Raw genomic sequence first — 22,584 nt, forward strand, 5'->3', positions numbered from 1 at the left:
GAAATGTGCACAGCCCTTGACAAGGTACGTCTCTGGCTGCAGGGCCATGCAGCTGCACGTCCTGGAAGGGTCTCCTGCCGGGTCTTGTTTCTGGGAGGGCAGTGGGCAATGCAGTAGGCTTTGGGAGTCCTGCTGGATGGCACTGCGAGGTGAGGAAGTCTGGCAGAAGCCCCTTGGGGTGTCATAACCCAGCTGCCCATGGTCAGCCAAGATTGGAGTGACCAATCCTCCTCCAGACACTGCAGGGGATGCAGATGGGATAGTGGAACAGGCCGGTTTGCAGATATTCATGTCTGTCTGTGGGGTGTTCTTCTGGGCTGGAGGCTGCTCTCCAGCAGGATGCAGCTCTCTCGTGGCATCCTTGTGTTATCCAGGTGCCCCAAGGAGGAGACACCTCTGTGCTAAGGCCATGTCCGTGCTGCTGGATGGCTGTCTGTGGGCAGCTGGAGTGAGGCCTCTGCAGCCCTGGCGAAGAGGGAAAAGCTGAGATCCTGCTCATGCAAGACAAGGTGAGGATTCTGTCCAGCTGCACTTGGTGTGGGGCTTCTCTGCTCTCAGCTTTCTTTAGTTTCTTCTCATGGGAACACCGAATAGATGGTTCTTCCTAAACATTACAGGTGTAGGTACCAGAACATAAAGCAAATAAATGCCCCTTGTTCTACACAGTCGTTGGATACTTTCCTTGAAGCAACACTGCAAATCTCCTGGTATGACCAGTCGACTGAACTTGAGTTTCCCCCATGTTCCTGCCTCCCTCCTGCTGCACAGCAGGAAGGACTGCTCTGGAGCTCACAGCAGCCCCTGCTCCCAGTGCCACTCTCAGCGCCACTCTCAGCCAGCACCAGCCGCAGCTCAAGCAGGAGAGCTGCAGAAAGGTTCTCCTGCAAAGAGAGAGGCTTGGGTGGGGGGTGCTCTAAGGCTTGCAATAGGTTTTCCTCAGAGAAGTCTTTTTTAACATTTTTCTGCCTTCTCCTTTTCAACAGACAACTGCGCCCAAATTCAGGAAATGGCCAACAGCAGCTCTGTGAGCGAGTTCCTCCTGCTGGCATTCGCAGACACGCGGGAGCTGCAGCTCCTGCACTTCGGGCTCTTCCTGGGCATCTACCTGGCTGCCCTCCTGGGCAACGGCCTCATCCTCACCGCCGTCGCCTGCGACCGCCGCCTCCACACCCCCATGTACTTCTTCCTCCTCAACCTCGCCCTCCTCGACCTGGGCTGCATCTCCACCACTCTCACCAAAGCCATGGCCAATGCCCTCTGGGACACAAGGGCCATCTCTTATCAAGGCTGTGCTGCACAGGTCTTTCTGTTTGTCTTCTTGATTGTGTCAGAATTTTATGTTCTCACGGTCATGTCCTACGACCGCTACGTTGCCATCTGCAAGCCCCTGCACTACGGGAGCCTCGTGGGCAGCAGAGCTTGTGCCCAGATGGCAGCAGCTGCCTGGGGCAGTGGCTTTCTCAATGCTGTCCTGCACACGGCCACTACCTTTTCCCTGCCCCTCTGCCAAGGCAATGCTGTGGCCCAGTTCTTCTGTGAAATCCCCCAGATCCTCAAGCTCTCCTGCTCAGATGCCTACCTCAGGGAAGTTGGGGCACTTGTGTGTAGTGTTTCTTTAGCCTTTGGTTGCTTTGTTTTCATTGTGTTCTCCTATGTGCAGATCTTCAGGGCAGTGCTGAGGATGCCCTCTGAGCAGGGCCGGTACAAAGCCTTTTCCACGTGCCTCCCTCACCTGGCCGTCGTCTCCCTGTTTATCAGCACTGGCATGTTTGCCTACCTGAAGCCCCCCTCCATCTCCTCTCCATCTTTGGACCTTATGGTGGCAGTTCTGTACTCGGTGGTGCCTCCAGCAGTGAACCCCTTCATCTACAACATGAGGAACCAGGAGCTCAAGGATGCAGTAAGGAAACTCTTTGGATACATGCTTTTTCAGAATCAGTAATGACTGTGAGTTCCCTTATGATTACAGAAACTGTGAGGAAAAAATTTGTTATTATATGCCTCTATAAATATCTTCTACTAATTATTTGTTTTGGTTTAAATAATGTTATCCTTTACCTGCTCCCAGATTATTTTTTTCATTTACAGTGACCCAATCATCTAATTACCTAAAGAAGCAGGCGTGCCATGTAGATAAACACAATAAAAAAAACCATCAGAACTACACTGGTCTCAGCTGCCATCTCTTCCCATCTCCTCTGCATCTGGGGGAACAGCCCCAGCATGTAGGAGGGGCTCAGGGCCCCTGCTGCTTCCCTGGAGCCATGGCCATGGCCAGCAGCAGGACATGGCCTTTTTGCTGCTGCTGTCTTCTGGCCTCCAGTGTGTTCCCCTGTGCTCTTTTATTTGGATAAGCCCTCAGATCTCATGTATGTTGGTGACGGTACTGTTCTCTCTGCAGTGACATCCCTGTGGCTGCAGGCAGCAGCAGGCACTGTGCAGCCCTGGGTCACAGCTGGCCTCCGGGCTAGCACCACAGTAACAAAAGGGGCTGCTCAGAAACCTGGACACCTCTTCCAAATGTGCTATCAGGAATAGAGCCAAGGGGTTGCTCCCTGCTCTTCTGTTTTCTGGGCTTCTTCATGGAGTGAAGAACACAGGCTGAAAGTCCCAGGGCGGTCTGTGAAGGAACAAAGCGATGGACCAAGAGCTCAATTTGTGGTGGCACTTCCCCAAGCAGACAACAACTGGTCTTGGACTCATCTGCATGGGACTGCATCCCCTGCAGTGGGGCTGATGGCAGATTCCAGCCTGGAGAGGAATCTGGAGCTGGCAGTAGATGTCAGGGGATCTCCAGGGACAATGTGCTCAGTGGGTAGTGATTAGGACCTCTTAAAATGAGTGACCATCCAAGGAAGAGTCTTTTAGGGGGAAAAGCGAATCTGAGGTGTCCAGGGGCTAAGGAGGGCTCTGCAACGCCAGGGGAGGCCGTGAAGAGCCAGCAGGTGAAGGCCCATAAGACTGCATAATAATTGGCGAGGCCTTATTTAAAGCCTTGATGAAGATGCAATACTTCATCAGCTCTGCAGCCTTCCCCTGAGAAATTTCTACCCTCCCTTGGAAAGATGACCCCTTTATTTATTGCTGAGCACCACGTTACTGAGTTCCACCTGGAAGGCAGGGCTAGGCAGTGGGGATGGCAGGAGGAAGACTTGTGTGAAGACTATGAAAAACATGGAAATTCAGGGCTTTAGCAGATCCTTAAAGTCCTGCCTGGGTCCCCAAATGGAAAGTGATGTATGTCTGTGGGTGGAGGAGGAGGAGGCGAGTCCCAGGACAGGGGCAGGGCTGAAGGGCCCTGCACGAAGCTGGGCTGATGGAGAAGTGTCCACCTTGCGTGTGTGCCTCAGCCTGGGAGAAGGGGCCTGCCCGCGGTGCGGGATGGCTGGGCTGTGCTCAGCCATGCCCCAGGAGCTGACCTTGCTCTCTTCCTCCCCGCCACTCCCCACACGGGGCAGGCCCTCAGGAAACACCCCTGAGCCTGGAGATGCACCAACCTGCTGCGGTGAGGTGCCACTACTGCAGGGGAAGAGGGGAGGGTTGGAGAAACACGTGGGGCCTGCGGGCAAGAGTGGTGTGGCCTGGGGAAGTGAGGGCCTGGGAAAAGTTACCCTGGCTCCATAGGAGCCATTCTGGAAAGAAAACTTGTAGGCAGGAACAGCACACTTCTGGAGGTGCAGAGCTGCTGGGCACATTGTGCAGGGTGCTCTGATGGACTTTTGTGTCCTTTTCCATCGTGTCTTCAGTGCCACTTTTCTCAGAAATAGAGTAGCCAGCAGAGGTGTGATGGATACGCTGAGATCATGAAAGCCATCATCAACATGCCCCTAAGAAGATGACTGATATGGGGAGGTCGGGAGAAACCCAGGACAGGAGAGATGTGAGATTTGGAGGACGGAACAGGGGCTTAGCCAGCAGAAATTAAGGATTTTGTAGAGGTAAGAAGGTTCAGGTTTTTGTTGATGCTGTTGTAACTGTGACTTAAAATAGTCACACGAAGCCCTTCACCGGCTTCAACCAGTAAACTTAATTGCTAAATTTAAATGCTACTCCACACCCTGACAGGAATCCACTACTCTTATGCCTGACCTCAAAGTATGCACTGAAGCCAAAACTCAGCCCATAGCCTCTTTCCCTTACCCTTACTCTCTTGCTTACCTTGATCCCTACCCTTAAAACAAGATTTAAATGCTCTATTTAAGCCTAGATTCTTGGAAGAACTAAACAAAATCCTAAATCACAAGGCTTCGCCATACCCTAACCACACACCTGACACCCCAAGCACAACACCAAACCCTCCCACTAAATCTTTTTTTAAGCTCTAACCCAGAAATATGAGACCTAGTCCCTAATCCCATTCATGAAAATCTAACACATAAAGCCCTGTTCCTGTGCATTAACCTCCTCACCTTCAGCCCCTCTCCTAACCCTTAAGGTGCTTGGCCCCCTGGGGTAAGGCAGGAATTGTGAGACTTCTCTGCAGTCCCATGGCATTCAGAGATGGATGTGAGGGGCCATGGATCTGATCAGCTTGTGGGCCACAAGGAGGACATGCGTGGGAATGCTCTGCTGAGCTCAGCTCTACCTCAGGATCTCCTGCCCCAGCAGGAGGAATGGGACTGGGGCAGTGACTGGGAGGTCACTTCTGTCTCTGCAGCTGATAGGGCAGCAGCAGGAACGTGTCACGCAAAGGGACTGTGAGGTCCCTTGTGTCTGGAGTTGGCAGGTCACCCTTGGCTTCTCCCTGGGATGTGCACTTTGGGGCTGACATCTGCCAGTGGCCCTGCTAGGCCAGCAGAAGGCCCCTGCTTGGCATGCCGACTGTGGGATCCCCTCTGCCTCCATCCCCAGGAGGACCCAGACACAAAGAAGGCCCGCAGAGGGGTTGTCCTGTCCCTTCTGCTTGAGTCCAGGACTGGACAGCAGGAGGCACAAGGCTTGGCTGTGTCTAGCCAAGAAGCTGCAAGGCCAGCAGCAGGCCCAGGCCTTGGGAGATGCTGCTGAGGTGACTTCTGTCTGCTTGGCTGACAGGCCGCAAGGAGCCTGATGGGTTGGGATGCCTGCTTCACGAGTGGTTTCCGCCCTGATGGAGCTTTCTTTGGTAGTAGGAAACTTTAACTTTTCCTTCAGACTTTACGTTCTCAAGCAATTGCATCATTCTCCTCTCAGTATCCATGTTTCACTGACTCAGCACCAAAGTACACCACAGAACTCATTAAAACAGAGAAAGTCCTAAGCAGCCATAACTCTCCCACAGTTTTCTTCATGTCTTCAAAACTTGTAGAGCTAATTGGAGAGCTCTCATGGTGTAGTTAAGGAGGAAGATTTCAAAGAGCATCTAATAGAAATCTTTCCTCATTTTAAAGGCTGAATTTTGTTGCATTTCAGTTTGGAGCATCATTTTCCTATAGATATTGGTCTAGGGTTGCTCCTTTGGAGACCTGCTTAGGTAGGAAGAGGAAGGTTTTTCCTATTTAAAAAGAAACAGCACGAAATCATGCTGCAGTTTAAAAAAAAAAAAAAAGTTAAAGTTCCTTATTTTTTGGCCTCCAGTTATGTTTACCTTCCCAAAAGGATGACTGTTCAAGATGTATTTTACAGTGATTAATAAGAAATTTAAAATCATAGTGTTAATATTAATCCATATCATACTAATTCAATGAGAAATTCTCATGATTCTCAGATGAGTTTCTGGCTAAGGAAACCATTAGACAGACTGCTGAGAGATGGGCGAGCTGGAACTCACTGAAACTCAAAGCAGCAACTGGGTTCGTGAGGGCGGTCTCAATGATCCAAGAGTAAGGGGAGGGCAAAGCAGGAGAACCATGGGAAGTGCATAGGTCCAGACAGGCAGCTGGAAAGGGGACATTTAGCAAGGTCTGTGTAATCAAGTCAGGTTTTGTGCCTGGAAGATGAGGGAGAACACCATTATAGACAAAGGAATGACAAAGCAAGTACAGGTGAACACCAGGATTTCTTCTCCTGCGATGAATATACATTCTGAAAATTCACATTTCTTCATGATCTTCTTTGTGAGACATTTAATGGAAGGGGTTGAATCATTTGAGCTGATGAGTAGTTGCTTTATTAGTTAAGTACTAAAAAAATTACAGGGTATTGAGGCAGAGCTTTGCTGTGTGACCATAAGCATAACCAGGGAAAACCTCCTGTGGCCCAGTTGTGTTTGAGGCACTTCCCTGGACCGGCAGATGTCAGAAAAGACCTGCACGAGACTGGAGACCTTTGGGAAAATCCGGTGGAGCCAGGTGGAGTTCCTAGAGCACCTCCACTGCCAGCAGTGGTCTTGTCCCTGTAACTGCAGCCCAGCTCAGCACAGGAAACCCCTTCAAAGACAAATCCCTTCTTCTGTGGGTTCCTGGGACTGACCTAGATTTGAAATGGCCATTGGAAACCCATGATATTCTTATTCCTACTTAACCCATGATACCCCTTATTCCTTCGAGACACCTGAACATGCATTTACCTTCCTGGGTCATCTTTAGCAAATTCAGGCTGAGAAATTCAAATATAGCACGCTTCAAATGGCTGAACCAGAACCCATCAACCTGCCCCAGTTTGGGAAATCATCCCCTTCCAACTAGGGTTTTGAAAGTGAAAAATGTGAAATGACCCGTCAGGTCAATGCGCAGAGTAAGGGGAAGTCACACATATTGTGCTGGAGTGTCAGAAGGCAAAAAGCACTGCACTGTGCCTCAGAGTAATCAAGGAGACCTAATCCAGTTCATCTGTGAGATAAAGCAGAGTGAAGGACGTTGAGTTGTGTCCCAACATGAAGAAGGATGTACATCACTGGTGAAGGAACTCTCTTTTTGTGCCATCACCAATGCAAATTACACAAGAACTACATCAAATAAAGGTAAGCTGTCCCACCTTGGCCCTGTCACACCACGGGGCAGCGGAGGGACCTTTTTCAGTTTCAGCCTCTTCTTCAGAGAGGCTTTGCCCTCTCCCTGCGCACCACAGGGCAGAGCCTGGCCCTGGACGCTCCGTGAGCACCGTGCAGGTCCTTGCAGGCTGCGGTGAAGGGACGAATGCCCTGGGCCCCCTTCCTGCTCTGCCCAGGCCAGCAAGGGCCCCGAGCGGCCTCGTGTCCCCTGCCCCTGCAGCTCTGGGCTCCCTTCCCCAGCCCTGGCTCTGCAGCACCAAGCCCTGCTGGGAGCCCTCCCCTGCATGCTGCCACCGCTCCCTGACGCTGCTGGTGCTCTCTGCCGGGCACTGCCCAGCCCAGCCCAGCCCCTGCCCACCTCTCCCCACCCCCCTGCCCTTGCCTGCTCACCCAGTCTTGGTCCTTTCCTACTGTTCACTGAAGGCCTCTGAGACCTTTGTGCTGTGGCCTCGCTGTGTGTCCTGGCATTGCAGAGCTCCCATCAGCCCGTGCATCCTTTGGCTTGGCTTTACTGTGAAGACCCACTCGCTGCCCACCCAACACAAGGCACACAGCATCCCAGGAGAACCCTTAGGGTATCCTGGTGGCTCCCAGTACCTCCCTGATGCCACCAGCCCTGTCACGTTTCAATCCCAGGAAGCTGCTTCTTGACCGGTCAGGGCCTCCAGGGTCACTGGGATTCCACCAGTGACGACTCAGTCCAGCCCTGACTCCCTCACCCCCCACCCTGTGCCCTCATGCCCCTGTGTCCAGGTGGCACCCAAGCACAAAAGTGAGGCCTTGAGCCTGGCATTCCCTGAGCGTCTTCTGCACTCCAGTTTGGGAAGAAGAGCCCTGAGCAATGAGCAACTTCACTTTTATTAACAAGATGCCACAACAGAGGCCAGATGTCATTTAGGAATAAACACATTCAGAGAAAGCGTGTGGGTCACACAGAGGGTTAGTCATCTGGAAAAGAAGAATGAAAGCAAATATTTATCTGCAAACAGAATTTTAAAGAATACGTACCTAAAGATCGAGAATTGCCTGAGATTAACTTGAGTAAAACTAGCAAAGGGAGATAGCCAATTTATTGCTAAATAAATATTACCACTAGAATCAGTTTCTTCAGTGTGGCTTTCAGGTCCTGGTTCCTCATGCTGTAGATGAGGGGATTCACTGCTGGAGGTACTACTACATATAAAACTGCCAGCAGTAGGTCCAAGGATGGTGAGGAGATGGAGGGGGGCTTCAGGTAGGCAAACGTGGCAGTGCTGACCATCAGGGAGACCACGGCCAGGTGAGGGAGGCACGTGGAAAAGGCTTTGTGCCGGCCCTGCTCAGAGGGCATCCTCAGCACAGCCCTGAAGATCTGCACATAGGACAGCACAATGAAAACAAAACAACCAAAGACTAAAGAAACACTAAACACAAGTGCCCCAACTTCCTTGAGGTAGGCATCTGAGCAGAAGAGCTTGAGGATCTGGGGGATTTCACAGAAGAACTGGTCCACAACATTGCCTTGGCAGAGGGGCAGGGAAAATGTAGTGGCCGTGTGCAGGACAGCATTGAGAAAGCCACTGCCCCAGGCAGCTGCTGCCATCTGGGCACAAGCTCTGCTGCCCACGAGGCTCCCGTAGTGCAGGGGCTTGCAGATGCCAACGTAGCGGTCGTAGGACATGACGGTGAGTACATAAAGTTCTGCTGATATAAAGAAGAGAAAGAAAAAGACCTGAGCAGCACATCCTTGATAGGAGGTGGCCCTGGTGTCCCAGAGGACATTGGCCATGGCTTTGGGCAGAGTGGTGCAGATGCAGCCCAGGTCAAGGAGGGCGAGGTTGAGGAGGAAGAAGTACATGGGGGTGTGGAGGCAGTGGTCGCAGGCTACGGCGGTGAGGATGGTCTAGTGGAAGGTGTCCCTGCCCAGGGCAGGGGAGTTGGAATGATGTGATCTTTAAGGTCCTTTCATACCCAAACTGTTCTGTAATTCTGTAAATATGAAACACAGCACCTTACCAGCTCCTAGGAAGAAAAATGTACTCTTTTGGAGCAAAAACTAGGACAATATTCACCGCTTATTCCATATTATGTCTGTCATGCTCAGGTCCAACACTTTCCAACTAATCACCACCACCCGTCTTTTCTGTCTTTTGATATGCATACAAAAAGATCATCTCCTTAGCCTATTGTGTATATAATAATAATAATAAAAATATATTCTATTATTATTATTATGTTGTTGTTGTTATTGTTATTATTATTTCCTTTGTGTCCTATTAATCTGCTTTTGTATCAACCTATAGATTTTTTTTTTTTTCCTCCCACTTCTCTCCTCCATCCCAGTGGATTAATGCTCTGTAGCGCTGAGCTGCCTGCCGGGTCAAACCACAGCAAGTCTTCTTGGTGCCTAGCGTGGAGCACAAAGGTTGAGATGACAGATCTGACCAGAGTGTTTTAAAAGTAAGTTGTAATAAGCATTAGATCAGTTTAACAGTTGCTGATCACAATGTCGATCTTTTTGATCTGAGGTCTGTTGTGCTTGTTTTCAGAATTGTGTTGTATAGCACATTGCTAAGAGTCTGACTTCCATGTCATGCTGTTCATCAATTCTGGGGGCAGGTTTAAGGTTAATCTTTTGCTGTATTGGATAACACTGACTTCTGATAGGATAAAATTATTGCCACCTCTGTACCTCCGGAACCATCTCTTCATCTCTTAGAAACTCTTAACAATTGCACTCTTTTACACTTTTTGCCTTTTCTCCTCAGGGAGTAAATCTATGTGGGGTGGGGCAGGAGGTGGGGGGGTGGAACTGGTATGGACAGTGGGGGAGGCCTTTCCCCACTTCTTCACTCTCCCTTTCTCCTTCACCTCCCCCTTCTCCTCCCCGCTAATTACAATAGCTCTTCAAAGCTTTGAATATCCTTGGGATGGCCAAACCAGCATGTTCCTATTGTTATGTCTCCTGAGTGTGTTTCAGCTTCTGTTTGATGTCAAACAACCACTTAAGCATGCCATCCACAGATGTGTATGGAGACAGGAGAGTGAGGAGTGGCAGGGAGAGTGGGAGGATCTGGGCAGGCACCTAGAGCAGGGGGCACCTCCAGTGCTTTGGAACTTCACCTCTGAGCAAAGGTAGAATCCTAAAAAAACTGGTTAAATGCTTGGAAAAGTCGTGTTATCACCCTGGCATTTCCAAAGAGACACATACCACTGCAGTGTGCTGGCTCTTGGCCTATGCTTACAGAGCCACAATCAATGCCACTCCAACCTCTGTGACAAGCCCTGCAGCCACTCCAACCCCTCTGACAGACCCTGCAGCCACTACAGCATCTGCAAAATGCCCTGCAGCAACTCCAGCTCCTTTTATGGGCCCTGTGTCTGGGCCAGAGAAGCAACCTGTGTCTGTATCAGTTGCTCCTATATGCAAGAAAAAAAAATAGATATGAAAGTCAGGTTTTTTTTTTGTTTGTTTGTTTGTTTTTAAGAAAGGAGAGAAACTCCTACCCAGACAAGAAAGGAGGAGAAAGAAGATGAGGCAGGCTTCAGAAAAGCTGGGCCATCATGTGAGTAGGAGGACGAAGAGGAAGAGGTCCTAAGAGCATCAGTAATCACGCGATCCCTGTCCCTGTGCCGCTCTGGTGCTGGGAGAAATGGGGCCCCTCCCTGGAGTCAGAGGGCAGGAAAGGAGAGATGGTGGGTACACACGATGTGTCACCCTGTCGTTTCACCTGTGTGACCATGGAGAGGACATGAGAAAGTGGGATGGAAAATCTGCCTCAACCCTAGAGGCACGGGTATGTGAGTGGCAAGGAACAACGATCCCTAAAAGGGGTTCTTAGAGAACTGCTGCTCCACTTTCCAGCGGGCAGTCCTGCAGACACAGTAAGGAATACTATGAGCAGGACGAGAGGGGCCCTGCCTCCAGCCAGGGGGAGGAAGGGGACCATCGGCTGTATTGGGCTGTGTGGATTCGATGGCCTTGCACATCAGACCCCAGAAGTCTCAGGCTCCAGTGGACACCACTGCACAGCGTACCCTAGTGCCATCAAGCTGTGGAGGGGTGAACCCATTTGTATGTCTGGAGTGACAGGGGGATCCCAACACTGACCTGTACTGGAGGCTGAGGTGAGTCTAAGTGGGAAGGAGTGGCAAAAGCACCCCACTGGGACTGGCCCCGGACTCTGTGCATCCTTGGAAGAGACTGCTTCAGGAGAGGAGAGATATTTCAAGGACCCAAAAGGGTATGGGTGGGCTTTTGGCACAGCTGCCTTGGAGACGGAGGACATGATGCTGTTGTCTGCCTTGCCTTGGTCTCTCACAGGACCCTTCTGTTGTGGGGTTGATGAGGGCTGAAGGACAGCTGGTGCCAATCACTGCCACAGCCGTGCACCTCAGTCAGTAGAGCACCAACCGAGTCCGCTGACAGAGGATTGTCGTGGCCTGAAGGAAGTCATGCAGTGCTGCGTGCTGCAGTGCCGGACACGGTAGAGCTTCCATGCACACTGGGATCAAAGGCACCCAAGCGTTTTGCCACAACTGATATCACTAATGCATTTTTCTCCATGCGTTTGCCAGCAGAGAGAAGGACACAGCTTGCTTTCAAGCTGGCATCGACTGCCCCAGGGCAGGAAACTCAGCCCTACCATTTGCCATGGACTGATCCAGAGTGCCCTGGAAGAGGAGGAAGCTCCTGAACACCTGCAGTACATCGATGGCATCGTTGTGTGGGGTGACACAGCAGAGGAAGTGTTTGAGAAAGGGAAGAAAATACTCCAAATTCCTCTGAAAGCTGATTTTGCACTAAAAGAACTGAAGGTCAAGGGACGTGCACAAGAGATCCTGCTGCAAGCTGGCCAGGGTCAGGGGGACCAATGCTCAGGGACAGGTTGAGCATCGGTGAGGGGCTTCTCAGCAATTGCATGGTGCATCACTTGCTTTGTACATATTAATATTATTCTGTTATTGTTATTATTGTTATTGTTACTATTTTAACTTCCTTTTCTGTCTTTTCAAATTTAAAATCATTCACTATTGTCAGGGCCCTTCTGCTTAGTGAAACAAATACACTTTGTCTACACATCAGTGTCACCTTCACAGTGCCTTTGTCTCCTTGTTCTCAGTGCCTCCAATGCTCTGCTCTAACGAGCTCCAAGGGAGGCTGTGTCAGTGCTGGCCCTCAGGGGGACACTGCAGGAAACTTGCCTCTGACTTGGACTTGTTGAGAGATGTCTTCAATTGTCTCTCAGTGCCTGAGCTTCGTGGGCTCCTCCCCAAAGCCCCCCGAGGGGGGATTCCAAGGCCTTGGGCTGGGCGTCTGGTGCTGAGCTGGGCCGGGCTCGTGGGACAGAGAGAGCTCGTGGCAAGAGGGCCCTGGTGCAGAGAGACAGCTCTGCCCAGGAGCAGCTCCTGTGCACAGCGCAGCAGGGCTGGGGGCTCTGACCGCAGGCACCCAGGCAGAAAGGGATTCCAGGCAGCCTGCAGGGTGCGGGCAGAGGAGAGCTCAGTGCAGGAGAAACCTTCACAGCCCTGCACACGGTAAGTCTCTGGCTGCAGGACAGTGCAGGGGAGGTTCCTGGAAGGGGCTCCTGGGTCCGGGACATCTCTGCCTGGCCAGGAGCTACCAGGACGTCTCTCGTGGCTCCTGCAGTGTGGAGGAGAAGGTGCTGCAGGGCAGTCTTGGGCAGAGGAAGGGGAGGGCAGGGGCTGCCTGCAAGGAGAAGGCACTGTCTGCAGTCTCTGCCTGCCTTTTCCTGCTCTGATTCTGGGGCAGGCTCTGTGTTAGCAGAGTTGTAGGGATTGCACAGACGATGGAACTTCCTACTGCATTGAACCAAGATATAAACAGGTTAGTGAGGAACCTGAGAATATCCCTTCCCTTCTCCCTGCTTACAGACTGCACCAGGGCCTTTCTGAGCTGGTCTTCAGTACCATACAGATTTGGAGATATTGGATTTGGAGTTGTCTGCAGGGCAGAGCTGGGCACACAGTGGGTGGGATGGGGTCTGTGAGCATGGACAGGAGGAGACGTGGGGACAGAGAAAGAGCTGCTGGCAGGGACAGCTGCAGGCAGCAGGGACATGGGCAGGCGGTGGGAGGGAGCTGCTCCCTCCCTGCCATCCCCTGCAGTGCAGGCACCTTCCTTGCAGCAGCCCCTGGTCTCCTCTTCCCCTCACAGCTTCTGTCATGGCATGTATAATCTGGGGGGCTGAGAATATGGGGTGTGTGAACCCTAAATCTCTGTGGAAGTAGACACATTTGCTGCAGGCCCCCTCCACCTTCCTCCACGGAAGCAGGCACAGAATCACAGAATCATAGGATATCCCGAGTTGGAAGGGACCCACAAGTATCATCGAGTCCAGCTCCTGGCTCCACAGAGGTCTTACCCCAAATTTCCTACCATATGACAAGGAGCACATTCCCAACGCTTCTTGCACTCCAGAGCTCTTTTCCCTCTGCTGGCTGTGCCGGGCAGATGGCACAGGGGTGTGAGGACAGGCTCTACCTCACCGACACCGCAGCCTCGGCACCGCGTTGGGTCCGCCCTGCCTGCCCATGCCTGCTTCTCTCCCTTGCCCAGCGTGGCAGCTGCTGGTGCCTGATTCTGACAGGGAGTGCTGTGCACAGATGGTGAGGCAGGAGGAGATGCTCCCTGCTCTCTCCGGCCAGACACGCACGATCCACCTGCTGCTTTTGTCTCCTGGGTATTGGACAGGGAAGATGCACATGGAGTCACACAGCCAAACACCCCTCACTCAACCGAGGGAGCCCCTTCCCAGGAACCTGCCCTCTTGGGACCTCCAATGGAGCAGAGCAGGCTCATTGGGAGCTGCTGGGCAGAGGCAGCTGCAGTGTACAGGACACTCAGCAAGCACAGAGCAGGGCTCCAGACAGGGAGATAGATAGAGGTCCTCTTGGAAACAGGGAATGTAAGGCTTTAAATGGGAATGAACTGAATTTTGCTCACAGACTTTACTCATAACATTCTTTTTTTTTAACTTTTTTGTCATTTGCCAGTGTCCACGACCAAAGCTGGTAAATGCCGAACAGCAGCTCTGTGAGTGAGTTCCTCCTGCTGGCATTCGCAGACACGCGCGAGCTGCAGCTCCTGCACTTCGGGCTCTTCCTGGGCATCTACCTGGCTGCCCTCCTGGGCAACGGCCTCATCCTCACCGCCGCAGCCTGCGACCACCGCCTCCACACCCCCATGTACTTCTTCCTCCTCAACCTCGCCCTCCTCGACCTGGGCTGCATCTCCACCACCCTCCCCAAAGCCATGGCCAATTCCCTCTGGGACACCAGGGCCATCTCCTATCAGGGATGTGCAGCTTAAATCTTTCTGTTCACTGTCTCTGCTGGAGCAGAGTCTTCCCTTCTCACCGTCATGTCCTACGACCGCTACGTTGCCATCTGCAAGCCCCTGCACTACGGGAGCCTCGTGGGCAGCAGAGCTTGTGCCCAGATGGCAGCAGCTGCCTGGGGCAGTGGCTTTCTCCATGCTGTCCTGCACACGGCCACTACCTTTTCCCTGCCCCTCTGCCAAGGCAATGCTGTGGACCAGTTCTTCTGTGAAATCTCCCAGATCCTCAAGCTCTCCTGCTCCATTTCTTATCTCAGGGAATTTGGACCTCTTGTGGTTATTGGCGCATTAGCCTTTGGGTGTTTTGTTTTCATTGTGCTGTCCTATGTGCAGATCTTCAGGGCTGTGCTGAGGATGCCCTCTGAGCAGGGCCGGCACAAAGCCTTTTCCACGTGCCTCCCTCACCTGGCCGTGGTCTCCCTGATGGTCAGTGCCATTATGTTTGTCTACCTGAAACTCCCTTCCAAATCATTCCCATCCCTGGATCTGGTGTTGTCATTTCTGTACTCGGTGGTGCCTCCAGCAGTGAACCCCCTTATCTACAGTGTGAGGAACCAGGAGCTCAAGGATGCCCTGAGGAAACTCTTTTGATACATGCTTCTCCAACACTGATAAGGGACCAATTATCTTAAGAGGACAACAAGGACACTCAGAAAGTATTATGACAATATTTTGTTGTTCTTTGTGTTCAGTATGGTTTTCTCACAAGTGTTATGATATTATTTTTATTTAAATATTTTTATTCTTATGCTCTCATCTTTGATTATTCTATTTAAGTTGATCCAGTCCTCTCATGTATCTATAGAACTGGGCATCTTGTGTACATAAAGACAATTAAGAAGCCATGAGAAATTCAGTGGTCTCAGGTCCCCTCTCTTCCCATCTCCTGTGCAGCTGGGGGAGCAGCCCCAGCATGCAGAAGGGGCTCAGGGCCCAGAGCCCAGCTGCCACAGGGAGGAGCGGCTCCGCTGGCCCTCGGGGCTGCCCCTCACTGCCCGCTGGGCTCTGCCTCTCTGCTGCCTTCGGGTCGGGGCTGCTGCTTCCTGGAGCGATGGCCATGGCCAGCAGCAGGGCCTCAGTGATAGTCCTGTTGTCTCTACAGAGACCTCTCTGTCACATTTCTGCACACCTCTTCACAAACCTGGTGTCAGGAATACACCCAAGGGGCTGCTCCATTGACAGGTCTCTTGCTTTTCTGGGCTTCACCATTAATCAGAGTCCCAGAGTGACCAGTGTGGGACCAAGGACTGGACTGGGAGCTCCCTTCTTGGTTGCACATAGCCCAGCAAACAGTAACTGGCCTTTGACATATCTGCATGGGACTGTCATAGTGGTGCTGGGGTTGATGGCAAATAACATTCTGGAGTGGAGTACAGAACTGTCAGGATATGTCAGTTGATATCCAAGGACAGTTTGCGAGTCTGGGTTGGCAGCGGTTCCTCAACTAATGAATCACAGAATCACAGGATCACAGAATCATCTAGGTTGGAAGCGACCTCCAAGATCACCTAGTCCAACCTCTTACGTAACACTAACAAGTCCTTCACTAAACCATATCACTAAGAACAACATCTAAACGTCTTTTAAAGACCTCCAGGGATGGTGACTCAACCACTTCCCTGGGCAGTCCATTCCAATGCCTAACAAACTTTTCGGTAAAGAAGTTCTTCCTAATATCTCTCCCTGGACAGATTGGAGAGCTGAGCAATCACCAACCACATGAAGTTTAACAAGGGCAAGTGCTGGGTCCTACACCTGGGATGGGGCAACCCTGGCTATACGTACAGACTGAGCGATGAGACGCTGGGGAGCAGCCCCGCAGAGAGGGATCTGGTGGTTGTGGTTGACAGCAAGTTGAATGAGCCAGCAGTGTGCCCTGGCAGCCAGGAGGGCCAGCCGTATCCTGGGGTGCATCAAACACGGCATTGCTAGTCGGTCGAGGGAGGTGATTGTCCTGCTCTACTCTGTGCTGGTGCGGCCTCACTTCAAGTACTGTGTGCAGTTCTGGGCACCGCAGTACAAGAAGGACATTAAACTGTTGGAGAGTGTCCAGAGGAGGGTGACGAAGATGGTGAAGAGCCTAGAGGGGAAGACATATGAGGAGCAGCTGAGGTCACTGGGCCTATTCAGCCTGGAGAAGAGGAGGCTGAGGGGAGACCTCATCGCAGTCTACAACTTCCTCACGAGGGGGAGTGGAGAGGCAGGTGACCTATTCTCCATTATCACCAGTGACAGGACCTGCGGGAATGGTGTCAAGCTGAGGCAGGGGAAGTTTAGGCTGGACAAAAGGAAGAGGTTCTTCACCGAAAGGGTGGTCGCCCACTGGAACAGGCTCCCCAGTGAAGTAGTCACTGCACCAAGCCTGTCTGAATTTAAGAAGCGATTGGACTGTGCACTTAGTCACATGGTCTAAACTTTTGGGCAGACCTGTGTGGTGCCAGAAGCTGGACTTGGTGACCCTTAAGGGTCCCTTCCAACTCAGGATATTCTATGATTCTATAATATCCAACCTAAACCTCCCCTGGTGCAACTTTAGCCTATCCCCCCTTCCTATCACCAGACACATGGGAGAATAGACCAACCCCTACCTCGCTACAGCCTCCTTTAAGGTACCTATAGAGAGCGATAAGGTCGCCCCTGAGCCTCCTCTTCTCCAGGCTGAACAACCCCAGCTCCCTCAGCCGCTCCCCGTAAGACTTGTTCGCCAGACCCCTGAGTGAACCGTCTGTGGTTCAATTTGGTAGAGAAAGGTAAAGCAAAAGGTGAAACTGAGGAGCCCATGGGTTAAAGAGGGCTCTGCAATTCCAGAAGGGTTTAAAGGAGCCAGCTGGCAAAGGCACATGAAAGTCCAGTGTGGTTAAGGACAACCTCTCTGAAACCCCAAAATTGCGACCTAGTGTAGCACTCGCCTGCCCTTTATGCCATTAGAGAAACCCCATGGTCCTGCGAAAGCACTGCCCTGTGCTGCTGAGCCATAAGGGGAGATGGAAAGGGGCTAAGCAGTAGAGATCCCCACGGAGTTCAGTCTGCTGCCCACCCTGAGCAGAATGGGCAGAGCGGAGATCCCTGGATGACCAAGGACACCAAAACCCCTGGCTCTGCAGAGCAGCACCACCAGCTCTATGCCCTCCATCTCCTGAGCCATGGCTGGCAGCAGCACGGGGGCTGCTGGGGAGGCCCAGAGCCGCCTTTTTGCCAGCAGCTGCGGTGCCTTGCAAGGGGCTGGGGCTGTGCTGGCCGTGCCCAGAGCCCTGCAGCAGGCTGCAGTGGGCACTGCCCTGGGGCCAGCCCAGCCTGGGCTGCTGGGCTGGGGAGAGGTCCGGGAGGTAGGGAGAGGTGGGCAGGGGCTGGGCTGGGCTGGGCAGTGCCCGGCAGAGGGCAGCAGCAGCGTCAGGGAGCGGTGGCAGCATGCAGGGGAGGGCTCCCAGCAGGGCTTGGTGCTGCAGAGCCAGGGCTGGGGAAGGGAGCCCAGAGCTGCAGGGGCAGGGGACACGAGGCCGCTCGGGGCCCTTGCTGGCCTGGGCAGAGCAGGAAGGGGGCCCAGGGCATTCGTCCCCTCACCGCAGCCTGCCACGACCTGCACGGTGCTCACGCAGCGTCCAGGGCCAGGCTGTGCGCCGTGGTGTGCAGGGAGAGGGCAAAGCCTCTCTGAAGAGGCTGAAACTGAAAAAGATCCCTCTGCTGCCCCGTGGTGTGACAGGGCCAGGGTGGGACAGGTTACCTTTATTTGATGTAGTTCTTGTGTAATTTGCATTGGTGATGGCACAAAAAGACAGCTCCTTCAGCAGTGATGTACATCCTTCTCATGTTAGGCCACAACTCAACGTCCTTCACTTTCCTTTATCTCACAGATGAACTGGATTAGGTCTCCTTGGTTACTCTGAGGCACAGTGCAGTGCTTTTTGCCTTCTGCTACTCCAACACAATATGTGTGACTTTCCCTTCATCTGCGCATTGACCTGACGGTTCATTTCACATTTTCACTTTCATATCCCTAGTTGGAAGGGGATGATTCCCCAAAGTGGGGCAGCTGATGGGTTCTGCCTCAGCCATTTGAAGCGTCCTGCTCTTGAGTCTTTCAGGCTGACTTTTCCACACATGACCTAGGACGGTAAATGGATGTTTAGGTGCCTACTAGGAAGGAGGGAGAGTTTCTTGGGATCCCAATGGCCATTTCAAATTTAGGCCTCTCCCAAGAAATGGCTGAAGAAGGAATTTGCCTTGAAGGGGTTTCCTGTGCTGGGCTGGGCTGCAGTTTCAAGGAGAAAGACCACTGCTGGCAGTAGAGGTGCCCTGGGAAACATCACCTGTCTCCACGGTATCCACCGACCGCCTCTGGTCTCCTGCAGGTCCTTTCAGACAGCTTCCATTCCAGGGAATTACTCTAACTGCACCAGAGCCTCTGCAGGCCTAATGATTTCATTGAAAGCAGAACCAGGAAATGGGATTTCAAGGAAATATTTCAAGTGTGAGTAAACTACTCTGAAGACCTTGGCACTGGTTGCTTATGGTAAGACAGCAAAGCTCTGCCTCAGTACCCAGTATTTTCTTCAGGACTTAAGTCATAAAGCAACTACTCATTACCTCCATTGATTCAATCTCTTCCGTAAAATGTCACACAGTGTAGTTTCTCTCATGAAGAAATAGGCATTTTCAGGATGTATATTCATCACAGAAAAAGAAAAACTGGTGTTCACCTGTACTTGCATTGTCATCGCTTTGTCTATCATGATGTGCTCCCTCATCTCCCAGGTACATCCACCTGTCTCGATTAATCAGTCCATGCTGAATGTCCCCTTTCCAGCTGCCTGTCTGGACCTATGCACTTCCCATGGTTCTCCTGGCTTGCCCTCCCCTTCCTCCTGGATCACTCAGACCGCCCTCACCAACCCAGTTGCTGCTTTGAGTTTCAGGGAGTTGAAGCTTGCCCATCTATCTGCAGTCTGTCTAACTGTGTCCTTAGAAAGCTCTTCATCATTTATCATTGAATTAATATCATATGGATTAATTCTAATCTTAACACTTAAAATTTCCGGTTTATCAGTATAAAAGACTTCTTGTCCAGTCATCCTTTTGGGAACATAAACCTCAGAGGAGGCATACAGGATGAGGAGCTTGCTTTGCTTTTGGAAGATTGCTGCATGTTTTCCTGTTGTTTGGTTTGAAATAAGGAGAAACCCTTCTGCGCCTGTGTGCATCCAGGTCTCTAAGGCAAGCAGGAGGGAGCTGGTGCAAAGGAGCTGTAACATCCAGCTGCAGACTTCTGTGCCAAAGTCTGCTGGAAGGAAAAGTGAAGCAAGCGCCAAAGAGAGAAATGTCAGGGCTGGGGTGGTGAGGAGCAAGGTTCTCCATGCAGTGTCAGACCTCAAGAGTCTGCTTTTCCTCCCTATGCAGGATCCTGGATCAATATCAGTTAGAGAATAATGCTCCAAACTGAAATTCAACTAAACGAATCCTTTAAGATGAGAAAAGTGTATTTTTTCAGGTGTTTCTTGATATCTTCCTCCTTAACTACACCATGAAAGCTCTCCAATTAGCTCTACAAGTCTTGAAGACTTGAAGAAAACTGTGGCAGAGATATGGCTGCTTAGGACTTTCTCTGTTTTAATGAGTTCCATGGTGTATTTTGGTGCTCAGTCTAAGAAGCTCAGGTACTGAGAGGTGAATGATGTAACCGCTTGAGAAGGTAAAGTCAGAAGGAAAAGTTGAAGTGACTTGGAGTATTAATGGGCCCCACTGAGGGCTGTTCCTAACAAAGCCTCCCCAGGGACTTGTTAGGGCACATAATTGGAGGCCATGATTGCAGACAGGCAAAGCGCTGTGCTGGGAAAAGTCTTGGTTGGTTTTGGTGAAGCAGAAGGGCCAAGGCCTGAGCCCAGCCACTGGGAGGGGAGATCCTGCACCCCCCCGTCTGGCTCAGGGTTCTTCTTGGGGTCTGTATGATGTGGTGGGCAGTGTGATGCCATGAGAAGAACTTCATTATGGCACCTCCCCACCCCTGCACAGCGTATCAAGGAAGCAGTGAGGCCCCACTGCAATGACTCTATCTCGTCTCCTCAGAAGCTCTAGCCAAGGGGACAAAAATATCAGGGCTGTTGGGGCCTTCCATTCCTGCCAGCACCCTCTGCCTTCTCCTCTGCAGGCTTCCCTATGCTGTCCCACGCTTTGCCCTATTTCCTTGAAGTCTGCAGACACCCTTCTCTTTCCACCACCTTACTCTCATCCCAGCACTTCCATCATTTCACGTGTGTCTCATCAACCCTCACCAGCTGTTCCTTGAAACACAAAGTTAGAGTCTCATCATAGACACTCACCAGCATCTTCCAAGGCCTGGGCCTGCTGCTGGCCTTGCAGCTTCTTGGCTAGACACAGCCAAGCCTTGTGCCTCCTGCTGTCCAGTCCTGGCCTCAAGCAGAAGGGACAGGACAAGCCCTGTGCGGGCCTTCTTTGTGTCTGGGTCCTCCTGGGCATGGAGGCAGAGGGGATCCCACAGGCAGCATGCCAAGCAGGGGCCTTCTGCTGGCCTAGCAGGGCCACTGGCAGATGTCAGCCCCAAAGTGCCGATCCCAGGGAGAAGCCAAGGGTGACCTGCCACCTCCAGACACAAGGGACCTCACAGTCCCTTTGCGTGACACGTTCCTGCTGCTGTCCTATCAGCTGCAGAGACAGAAGTGACCTCCCAGTCACTGCCCCAGTCACATTCCTCCTGCTGGGGCAGGAGTTCCTGAGGCAGAGCTGACCTCTCTCTAGCCCCCTCGGTACCTGTTTTTCACTTTCTGGGTTAGAGATTAAGCAAAGTTTTAGTGGGAGTGTTTGGTGTTCTGCTTGTGGTGTCAGGTCTGTGGTTAAGGTATGGATAAGCTTTGTGGTTTAGGGGTGTTTTAGGTCTGCCAAGATGTCTAGGGTTAAATAGAGCATTTCAGTGCTGGTGTTAAGGGAAGGGATCAGGGTGAACAAGAGAGAAAATGGATTCCTTTCAGAGTGTTGTAGTAGTATTTAGGTTTAGGGATTAAAATTCCTGGTTCAAGTAAGGTAAGGGCCATACTTGACTGTTTTAAGTCAGTGTTACCTCAGCATCTACAACATTACATGAACCCTCTTACCTCTATGAAATCATTAATTTCTGCTGGCCAAGCTCTTCTTCCCACCCTGAAATCTCACATCTCTCTTGTCCAGGCTGATCCTGACCTCCCCATATCTTACTGGGATCAGCTTTCTGATGACATTCTTGGTCCCAGAGTATCTGTCTCACCTCTGTTGGCTACTCTGTTCTTGAGAAGGATGTGGCATTGTTGTCAGGAGGGAAAAGGGCACAAAGGTCTTTAGGAGCATCCTCCACAATGTGCCCAGCAGCTCTTTACCTCCACAAAACTGCGCTTCCTAACTACAAGTATTGTTTCCAGAATGGCTTCTATGGTCCAGGGTTCCTTTTTCCAGGCCCTCACGCATGGATTTGTTTCGGATGTGCAGGGATGGGGTAAGGAAAGCCAAGGCACAGATGGAACTGAGCTTGGAAGGGATACAAAGAATAACAGGAGGAGATTCTACAGATACATTGCACAGAAAATAAAGGCCAAGGAGAGTGTTCCCCCTCTGATGGATGAGAAGGGTGAACTGGTAATGACAGCCATGGAGAAGCAACGTCTTTGCCTCAGTCTTCACTTCCAGTCAGGCTTCTCAAGTCTTTCATTTCCCTGAACCCAGAGATGGAGGCTGGGGGGCAAAATGCCACCTGCTGGAAGTGAAGAGCAGGTTTGAGGCCACCTGATGAAACTCAACACATACATGCCTATGGGGCCTGATGACTTGCACCCCAGGTCCTGAGGGAACTGGCTGATGTAGTTGCCAAGCCTCTCTCCATCATATTTGAAGAGTCCTGGCAGTCGGGTGAAGTCCCTGGTGACTGGGAAAAGGGAAACATCACTCCCCTTTTGATTAAGGGTAGAAAGGAGGACCCATGGAACTACAGAACATTGAGCATCACCTCTGTGCCTGGAAAGATCATGGAAAAGATCCTCCTGGAATCAATGTCAAGGCACATGCAAGACAAAGAGGTGATCAGAGACAGCCAGCATGGCTTCACCAAAGGGTAAGTCGTGTTGGCCCAATCTGATGGGTTTCTACAATGGAGTGACCACATCGGATGACAAGGGAAGACCGAGCGATGTCATCTACTTGGATTTCTGTAAGACCTTTGACACGGTCCCTCATGACATCCTCGTCTCCACATTTGAGGGATACGCATTTGATGGGTGGACCATTGAGTGGATAAGGAGTGGGCTTGAAGGTCACACCCAGAGAGCGATGGTCAACGGCTCTATGTCCAAGTGGAGGCTGG

General features: G+C 51.7%; 2 protein-coding genes across 2 annotated transcripts in view; one reads left to right on the forward strand and one right to left on the reverse strand.

Annotated features, from left to right (window-relative positions):
* The first annotated feature begins 890 nt into the window (after positions 1-890).
* On the forward strand, positions 891-2,184 carry LOC310890660 (olfactory receptor 14C36-like). Its single transcript, XM_083852972.1, has one exon. The coding sequence runs from the start codon at positions 1,007-1,009 to the stop codon at positions 1,940-1,942; it is 936 nt and encodes a 311-aa protein (XP_083709098.1). The 5' UTR covers positions 891-1,006; the 3' UTR covers positions 1,943-2,184.
* Positions 2,185-7,971: 5,787 nt separating this feature from the next.
* LOC310890635 (olfactory receptor 14J1-like) overlaps positions 7,972-22,584 on the reverse strand; it is a 36,837-nt gene continuing 22,224 nt past the window's right edge. Inside the window, exon 2 of the mRNA XM_083852947.1 lies at positions 7,972-8,618. Within this exon, the coding sequence (XP_083709073.1) occupies positions 7,983-8,618 (636 nt within the window). The 3' untranslated portion in view covers positions 7,972-7,982. The remainder of the gene's footprint in view (positions 8,619-22,584) is intronic.

This window comes from Anser anser, assembly GCF_964211835.1.
Source record: "Anser anser genome assembly, contig: HAP1_SCAFFOLD_32, whole genome shotgun sequence".
NCBI classification, from domain to species: domain Eukaryota; kingdom Metazoa; phylum Chordata; class Aves; order Anseriformes; family Anatidae; genus Anser; species Anser anser.

What these genes read in the sequence shown, in the direction of transcription:
- LOC310890660 (XM_083852972.1), top strand. Translation starts at nt 1,007, where the DNA reads ATGGCCAACAGCAGCTCTGTGAGCGAGTTCCTCCTGCTGGCATTCGCA.